This window comes from Bidens hawaiensis, unplaced genomic scaffold, assembly GCF_021521415.1.
Source record: "Bidens hawaiensis isolate Kalapana, Puna unplaced genomic scaffold, B.hawaiensis_p1.1 tig00004748_1, whole genome shotgun sequence".
Lineage (NCBI taxonomy): Eukaryota > Viridiplantae > Streptophyta > Magnoliopsida > Asterales > Asteraceae > Bidens > Bidens hawaiensis.
Window position 1 is genome coordinate 674,922 of NW_027491294.1, and position 9,770 is coordinate 684,691.

Below are 9,770 nucleotides of genomic sequence, written 5' to 3' on the forward strand. Positions count from 1 at the left end.
CTCTCAACCTTTAATCATTTCTGTAAGCTACACTTCTTTCTTTCTTGCATGTTGTTGATTAAAACACTATATGGGGTCAGTTTTGGTGTTTGATCAATCATTTTAAAGATTACATATTTGTTATAAATCATATTTTTTTATTGATGCTCAAAGCTGTGTTTGGTTTCAAATATTGTGTTTATGTTTGGATGTTAATTTTCGATCTTGTGGGCTTATTATTGGGAGAAATGAGTTGTTTATGATGTTTGAGAGTGCTTTATTTCAACTTATTCTTTATGATTTATAATGACAAATTTACTCTCAATTTGAAATATATTCTAATAAGTTGACTATGTGCATCCACTTATAAGTATAATTTGTTTGAATAAGCGATCCCATTGAGGGGTTTGAAATTTTGACACAACGGAATGTAGCACGAAATTCATGAGTTTGGATTTGATCTAAATGTGGTCGGGGTCCGTTTTGGATTGACCCATGAACATGTTTAGCTAACAGGTGGTTGACTCGTTTAATTCGTTTATTTACTTTTTCAATTTTTTTTTAAAATCTTTTTATGTACCAACTTAAACAATTTGGGTATTTTTATGCCAAAATATATAAGTTACTAAGTTGGATAGTTTAAACGTAACTGCTTCAAAACCTTAAAAATAACATGTGATTAAGAATTTCAAATTATTAATATGCAAAAGAGAAAAAAATATACAAACTTTTTGGGTTAAACAGTCTTGAGTCAGCCGCGAACACTTTGTCGTGCTGATGTCCATGACATGATTCGAGTTCGTGTCAAGTTCCACCCGCGAACATGGCCCGTTAACAGCCGTAATCCCAGTCACCCCTTAGAGGATGAACTAGTAATCAAACTCTTGACAAAGATTATAATTACTTTTGTGTACAAATCATGGGGTGTGGGTGGGGGTATAAAGATTATGATTCTTTTGTCTACAAATCTTGAATTTCATGTGAACTTTGACAAATTTAGGTTGTGTAGAACATAAAGACAGTTTTACCCTTGTACTTTTATTTATTCACCATATGTTCTATGAATGGGATTTTTGTGCATGGAATGTAGTCATTTTTACCTAGATTTGGCTTATGTCTTTAATTCTTTCTTGACTAAAACAAAACAAGAAACATTTTTTTAAGGTTTTCTTCAAAAATAAAAAATAAATAAATATGAAACTTACTGCAGTTTATAATTATATGGTTATAAACTTATAGTTTAATTTTTGTTAATTGAAGATATATATAGGAAGTGAAAAATGGGAAAGCTGTCTCCATCAGCTCTGGTGATTATTATGTTGTGTTGTTATTGGGCTACCATTGCTACATCAGAAACCTTAAAATACAAAGACCCAAAACAACCTTTGAATACTCGAATAAAAGACTTGCTTAATCGAATGACTTTGGAGGAAAAAATCGGCCAAATGACACAAATCGAAAGATCAGTAGCTTCTACTGACGTCATGCGAAAATACTTCATTGGTAATCAAAATAAATTTACATATGCTAATTACTTAATTTCAAGAATTCATATTTATGTTATTTTTTTTTTGAACTTATGGAATTGGATTATGGGCAGGGAGTGTATTGAGCGGTGGTGGGAGTGTTCCAGCAAAAGAGGCGTCCCCGGAGATGTGGATTAACATGGTAAACGCGTTCCAAAACGGGTCGTTGGCGACCCGTTTAGGCATACCTATGATTTATGGCATTGATGCGGTCCATGGTAACAACAATGTTTATAAAGCTACAATTTTTCCTCACAACATTGGTCTTGGAGTAACAAGGCAAGTTTAAGTTCTTCTAGTTGAAATTACGTTTTTGCCCTTTTTAACTGTTGGCCTGGTCAAATTAGACCGTAAGGCGTAAACACCCATTAGGCCATAAGTTAAATACCTATGGCTGTTCACGGTCCAGTTTAACCGGCCCAAACCGAATTTTTCAGGGTTGAAAGGTTGGTTGGACCGATCGACGTTTTAACTAAACTTTTCTTTTTTTCTTCATTTCAATATTTTTATTATAATATCTTAAATGATAGGAATGTACATTCATGACATACACAACTGTATATCCCCCCCCCCTCCAAAAAAAAGTAAAAATTAAACTAATACTTTTAACCTTTAAACAAAACAAAACCGAACTGTTACGATTTAAAACTGGTCAAACCAACCGACCTGCTTCGGTTTAGACGGTTCAACCAATTTCATCTAATTTTCAAACACCTCTAATTTCTTTTATCATTTTACGACGACTAACAATGACCTCTATGCCCTTTGTATCCGCAACAAACGTTCATTGTATTGAAGGGTATTTTGGACATTTTACAAATATTTAAACTCATCTTGTAGGGACTCAGATCTGATCAAGAAAATAGGCGCTGCAACTGCACTTGAAGTGAAAGCAACCGGAATTAACTACGCATTTGCACCATGTATCGCGGTAATAAACAACATATTCACAATCATATCAAATCATCTTCATCCTGTCAACATATTTATGGTTTGTAAGTTCAATATCTACAGGTTTGTAGAGACCCAAGATGGGGTCGTTGTTACGAAAGCTACAGTGAAGATCCCGCAATTGTTCGTCAAATGACTGAACTCATACCCGGTTTACAAGGAGATATTCCCGCCAATGGCCGAAAAGGCGTACCGTTCGTTGGTGGAAAGTAAACCCTTTGAATCAATTCCATTAACTTTTCACATAATCATAATATAAATTTAGGGGTAAACGAGCTGAGCCGAGCAGAGTTTTAGCAGGCCCGTGCTCAGCTCACAAAAGTTTGTAGCTGTACTTCCATGTGCTCGTGAGTTGTTTTTCAAGTTAGAGCTTAGCTTGCTTGAATCGACTCTTTTTTCATTTTGTTTATTATTATACGTACATTTATAACTATTTTATTATATCTATAAATATTTATGCATTATAATGTATATTATTTAGTTATTTTGTTATAATTTACTGTGTTATTTTATATAGTATGCAAATATATTAAATATTTATGCTTAAACTCAAGCTTGTGAATTGTTTTCCAAACTAAAGCTACCTTAGCTCAGCAAAGACTTGTTTCTTATTTATTAATTAATTTTCATGCATCTATAAATATAATATGTCTAATTGATTATTTTATTTTTTTATAAAAATTAACTTTTATGTAAATATATGTTTAACATATTAATTTTTTTATGTAAAAGTAATAGATTTAGCCATTTAGGTCCTCAAGCTCAATAAGAGAATCTCGAGCTCGGGCTCAACTCAAGCGTTTTAGGCTTCAACTCATTTAAGCTCTACTTAACTTGAGCTTTTACCGCGTTAATCTCAAGTAACTCTTGAGCTAAATTTTATTTTTTGGGTAATTTTTACTCAATTTGTGATGTTATTAGAGAAAAAGTGGTGGCGTGTGCGAAGCACTTCGTTGGCGACGGCGGGACGACGAAAGGCATCAACGAGAACAACACCGTCATAACCCCGCACGGATTATTCAGCATTCATATGCCAGCATACTATGATTCGGTTATCAAAGGCGTTGCAACCATCATGATCTCGTATTCCAGCGTAAATGGTGATAAAATGCATGCAGATAATCAACTCGTCACTAACTTCCTTAAAAACACCGTCAAATTCAGAGTAAAAACACATTTCCTTAGTAACAAGTATTGTTTAAATGTTGCATGCATAAAGTAACATTGATTCTTGTTATCATGTTTTATAAATTTCAGGGGTTTGTGATCTCAGATTGGCAAGGAATCGATCGAATAACCGACCCACCTCATGCTAACTACACCTACTCCATTTTACGGAGTGTCGAGGCCGGTCTAGACATGGTTAGTTCTTCAGTTCTTGTCTTCTTGACCCGTGGCCCGGCCTGTTTAACCCGAAAATAGTATATGTTATAGAAAACAAAACAATGTTAGGAAACTGAACTAGAATAATATTTGGATTGCAGATCATGGTACCGTATAATTATACCGAGTTCATCGACGGGTTGTCTTACTTAGTGACAAATAAGTTTATCCCCATGAGCCGGATTGATGACGCGGTTAAGAGGATTTTACGGGTCAAGTTTGTGATGGGTTTGTTTGAAAACCCGTTAGCGGATTTGACAATGGTTAAATATCTTGGAAGTCAAGAGCACCGCGAGCTGGCCCGAGAAGCGGTAAAGAAATCGTTAGTGTTGTTGAAGAATGGTAAAACGGGCTCCGAACCGATGCTTCCACTCCCGAAGAAGTCGGGTAAGATACTTGTTTCGGGGACTCATGCTGATGACATTGGTAATCAGTGTGGTGGTTGGACCATTGAGTGGAACGGACAAAGCGGAAATATTACCATAGGTACGTTAAATGGTTCGTGTTCACAGGTTGGCAGGTTGAACCCGATATTTAGTATAAAACTAAACTTTGTATGAAACTAAACGGGTCAACCCGCAATCCTTCTTAACCATTTAAACAAAACCCAAAAGCGCGGGATTCGTCTCAATATAATGTCATGTCATGTCAAAGTTTCAGACCTCTATCGGTCTTGGTTAACCCACAACACTTAAATACAATTTTTTAATCATTTCAGGTACCACGATCCTATCCGCCATCAAGAACACGGTTGACCCAACAACCGAAGTCGTATTCCAACAAAACCCGACACCCGAATTCATCAAATCCAATAACTTCTCTTACGCCATTGTTGTAACGGGCGAGCACCCCTATTCCGAGACAGCTGGGGACAGCATGAACCTAACCATACCCGAACCGGGCCCAACCACCATCACAAACGTGTGCGGAGCCGTGAAGTGCGTCGTGGTGCTGATTACAGGCCGACCAGTTGTGATCGAACCGTATGTTTCTAACATAGATGCATTGGTGGCTGCTTGGCTTCCAGGCAGTGAGGGTCAAGGTGTAGCTGATGTTTTGTATGGTGATTATGGGTTTACAGGTAAGCTTGCGCGTACGTGGTTCAAGACGGTTGATCAGCTCCCGATGAATGTGGGTGACCCGCATTATGACCCATTGTACCCGTTTGGGTTCGGGATTACGACTGAACCGGTTAAATCAAGTTAGGCTGGCTACTGTTTTAGATTTGAAGATGTGTATGTGATTTGTTTTCAGGATTTATGGTTTTGCAGTTGCTTAGTAATTATCAGTTTTTATTCACTTATATTTACTTCCTTTCTCCATTATATCTCACATAAGCTAAACTGTCATATTATTACATATATTTACAACTAAATAAGAAATGTAAGAATAATACCAACTACAGTTACATATAAAACCTAACTCAGTGGAACCCTAATCGAGCTTCTACGAAGCCATAACTCATACATAACCATATAAAACGCATCATAATCAACCGGATTAGTGTGCCAACGAAAATGCTTCCTAACCTTGAGCACATTATTATGCAAACTGTCATATTCATCGGAACTTAAACCACTAAGAATCCTGTGCAAAAGCGGGATGTCTAATGTTGCAATAACTATTGAAAAACTTTTCCAGTTTAATATGTCTGCAAATGGGAGATCATAGTGGTTTGCAATGATCACAGGCACACAGCCATGATATAATGCATCACCGATTCGGGCTGTGTTGACTTCAAACCCTTTGACATGAAGACAAAACTTGCTGTCTTGAAGTGCTTCTTCGTATGATGTGTTTAGATGACCCGAGTGCACAAATATTGATGTGTCGTTTTGCCATGTTTCTACAAGCTTTTGGCGGACTGGGGAGTTGATAGCTCCTGCAAAAAATGCTAGCTTTTTCCTGCAAATGAAAGAGGATCATCAATATAAGTTGTTTCTTGAAAATATAGGCGTATATGTGTTCGAAGGTCAAAGAATTTTAGGGGTAATTAAGAAACTAAAAAGTAAATTTTGATTTTTGAGGTCAAATGATTGAAACCGTAAGGGATTTGCTAAACCTTTACGTATGTTTATTAAGTTTAGTGTAATTAAATTAAAACTTGTAAATCTTATCCATAATTTTCAAAATCAAGAATATCAATAGTAGGGTTGGCAAAACGTATCTAGTCCTGTCAAATGGGCCAGACATGAGACGACTAACACGGGTACCAAACACGAGTATGACCCGTTAACTAAACGTGCCAATTACCAAACATGAACATGACACATTGACACGACACGACATGACATTGCATGTTTAACATGATAAAATATAACTTGTTTAGTAACGCGAATGACACGACCCGACACGACTCGTTTAACATGGTTTTCAAACAACATAAGATAAAATTCACCAAAAAAATAACCCACAATATCCCTAAATAACAATAGTTATAAGAAAAACTTTTACTCAATTATTTGGTTCAACAATCTGTCTACATTTGTGCGTATCACATAGGCCTTTTTTCTCTATAACTATTCGATAGCACTTATATGTCATAAAGAGAGACTGGCCCATCTATGATTTATACAAAGACAACAAGAAAGACCGGCAACAAAGAGAAAAGACTGCAAAATTATATTAATTAGCCTAAAAAGATCAACCATTAGACCTTTTAAAGAACATATGTAAAAAAAAGATGTTACCTTTGAGATGATGTAATATTTGGCGGATCATCATCTACCCGAGGCCAAATTTGAGGCAATGATGCATCTTTATGAGGAACATATGCAGATAGAAAATAGCTCGAAGAACACACAACTTGAATAGCATTAAGTTTGATTTCTTCCGCCTTATTAATAGCAACCCGTCCAATCGAATGGCAGGCAACATAAAAATGATCAGCACCACCGGTCCGATTCCAATAAGGGTAGTAATGACTAACATTAAAAATATAGTCTTTAATAAAGTCTTGGATACCAACAATTCCCACCCTTGGATCATGTCTCAATCTTGCATTTGAAAAGGGCAGGTAAAAAAGATCGGCTTTTGAGGGATCTTTGGTTAAAAAGTGACTATTGTTGAGTGCTTTCTTGAAGAAACTTTCACTTGCATAGTTGCCCTCGGGTTCAAAATCTACAGGTAGTAGAACGTTAGCAAACGGATCGTTTTTGTCATGCGGGTACATGAAAATCTTGAAAGATTTGTTCATTTTGAGGTAGTCGTGCGTAAAGACGTCTTCATCGTGGAAGATAACATCATTCGCATCCGTTTTTCCTAAAAAAAGAATTACCCAAATAATCAAAGCATTTTCAAGATCATTCAACAAGAACAGTTCTTTATTTCATATTTTGACACAAAAATGTTTCAAATTGTAAACAGGAATGACAGTCTAATTACACTTCAAGACAATGCATAATTCTTTCAAACAGGATAGAACATAATTCTACATATATTTCAGAAGCAGGAATCATAAAAACCATATAGCAAAATTAACAACACAAATTCTATACCCGGGTTAATAAATCTAAGTACCAGAAAAGCACATTGTTTGACTTTAAAAGTCAAAGATTCAAGTCTCACTCCTTTTTAATGATGACAATAAATTATTAACACCCATATGATCATTTAAACATTTGAAATCACAAAAAAACATATATATTCGTACAAGTGTAACGATGAGTAAAATCTAAATCAGTTTAAAATCATAAAAGCATATTGTTTGACTCTAAAAGTCAAATATTTAACTTCGGGTTACTTTCTTGTGTTCAGGCTACCTGCACTCTCAAATTTAAAGAGCCCGTTGTCTAGCTCTAACTCTACTCAGACCATGTTGTCTTAACCCGGCCCACGCTATGTTCAGAGTTTGGCTTGGGCGTCTCCAGGAAAGTATACCGTTGGCTGTCAAGTCCACTTGACAGTAGTTGACACATAATGGGACGAAAACCGGGTAACATTTAAATTATAAAAAAAAAGTGAAAATTTATTCATAGTTTCATACCAATTGAGCTGCTTAAGGGTTTCGCATCTCCATCATGATCATCCCCAACTCCCAAACCGGTACTCGGTGAGTCAAAATCTAGACTTGATTGTGTTTGACTTTCAATCGGTGAAATTTTGGACAAATCCCCAGCTGGGTTTTGAAGGAAATGATGACGAGATTGATGGTGAGGATGAGGGTTGAAGAGATTAGAGGTTGATGAAATGTAAAACAGAATAAACAATGAGGTGGTGAGAGCTAAGGCGGTGGGTATGAAAAACAGGCTGCGGAGTGAATCGGAGACTCGCCGGCGGGAGAGTGAGTACAGTAAGAAAAGCGAACGTGCCATTGACGGTTAACGGCGCCGGAGAAGTGGAGTTTCGGCGGTAAGGTTAACGGCCACCGTGGGTATTATTATTGTTATTATTAATATTTGAGAATGGGTCACATTAACCGTATGCTATTGCGTCGGGTGTGTCACACATTTCAACTTCACTACAACTCTTTTTATTTTATTTTATTTTATTTTATTTTATTTTTATTATTATTATTATTATTATTTTTTTTTTTGCGTTTTCTCTATCTAGTTTACTCATGTTTTTATTTTTAATCAGTCAATACTCATTTTTATAACTCTTTGCATGTAATTACTTTTATATATCATGTGTCTTTTTTTTTATTTACAGGTTTTATTTGAACCTCTTTACATTATCAGAAACCATGAAAACAATCATACAGATATCGGTCATTATCTTCGACCACAAAGGACCATCACCATTGATCGTTACGTATCCCACATATAGTTAGAGGTGCACAAATCGGGTTTTTCAAATACCCGGGTTCGGGTATGGAACCGGGTTCGGGTATGATCAGGTATTAGAAAATCGAGTATTAGTAAAAACCGGGCCGGGTATTGCCTCTAAAAACCATACCCTATGCATCGGGTTCGGGTAGGGTATAGAACCGAGTATTCTAAAACCGGGTATTTGAATACCCTATTTTCGGGTATTGAAAAAACCTTATTTGTGGGTTTTTTTCGGGCTTTTTTCTGATTATAGATTGAATTTTTAAAAGGTTGCACTTTTTAGGGGTATTTTTCGGATATACATCGGGTCTGGTTCCGGGTATTGGAAAAACCTGGTTCCGGGTATGAAATGGGTTCGGGTTTTCGTGTATTACCAGGTATAAATCTGGTCCGGGTCGGGTTCAGGTTTTAGTGCCGAAATGCATACCCTATCCGTACCCTACGGGCAAGGTTGCAAAAGTCGCTAGGCGCTCTCAGGGTGGTCGACTAAGGAGTTGCGAGTACTCGGTCTAGGCGGGGTGTACTCGGGGAGTACTCGGACATGGTATTTTATAAAGAAATTCGTTTTTCGGAGATTATATATATGTCAAATATGAAAAGTTTAGTAAATATTTTACAAAATACAAATGAAAAATACAAAAACAATCAATAACACATGCATATTAGTTTAAGAACATGTTTCATTTGATGAAAGATGTACCTAAATCGTACTTAAATAAGATGTTTGCAAGTTTAGAACTTCGAATCAGATGATAACAATGGTGGTTGCAAGTTTAGAACATAAATTAGGTTGAGTCTTAGTGTGAAAAGGAAAAAAACAGCGGCAAGCTCTTGGAGAAATTGTTTTTTTTTAATAAAAGTCAAAATTTTGTTAAGACCGAGTTGGACCGCCTAGCCCGAGTAGAGCCGCCTAGGTCCGAGTTGGCCCGCCTAGGACCGAGTAGGACCGCCTAGTGACGATTCCGAGTCTATTGACCTTGGAGAAGAAAAGCACTGCAGTGAAGTGCCAAGGAGTGCCTAGGCGCCGAGTACTTGGCCGCCTAGGCCGAGTTTTACAACACTGCCTACGGGTAGGGTCAGGTACGGGTTCGGGTATTAAAAACCCGGGTATTAGAAAAACCGGTTCCGGGTTTTTATTTCGGGTCCGGTTCCGGGTTCAGGT

The 9,770-nt window shown here is 36.7% G+C and overlaps 2 protein-coding genes across 2 annotated transcripts; one reads left to right on the forward strand and one right to left on the reverse strand.

Annotated features, from left to right (window-relative positions):
- Positions 1-813: 813 nt before the first annotated feature.
- LOC143627899 (uncharacterized) lies at positions 814-5,144 on the forward strand. The gene is made up of 8 exons (XM_077097614.1): positions 814-1,482; positions 1,580-1,784; positions 2,346-2,436; positions 2,520-2,665; positions 3,378-3,621; positions 3,714-3,818; positions 3,941-4,325; positions 4,558-5,144. The coding sequence occupies exons 1-8, from the start codon at positions 1,260-1,262 to the stop codon at positions 5,043-5,045; spliced, it is 1,887 nt and encodes a 628-aa protein (XP_076953729.1). The 5' UTR covers positions 814-1,259; the 3' UTR covers positions 5,046-5,144.
- A 100-nt stretch (positions 5,145-5,244) lies between these two features.
- On the reverse strand, positions 5,245-8,279 carry LOC143627900 (putative glycosyltransferase At5g03795). The gene is made up of 3 exons (XM_077097616.1): positions 7,825-8,279; positions 6,530-7,100; positions 5,245-5,744 (listed from the first exon to the last, which is right to left on the reverse strand). The coding sequence occupies exons 1-3, from the start codon at positions 8,150-8,152 to the stop codon at positions 5,258-5,260; spliced, it is 1,386 nt and encodes a 461-aa protein (XP_076953731.1). The 5' UTR covers positions 8,153-8,279; the 3' UTR covers positions 5,245-5,257.
- Between the last annotated feature and the right edge of the window lie 1,491 nt (positions 8,280-9,770).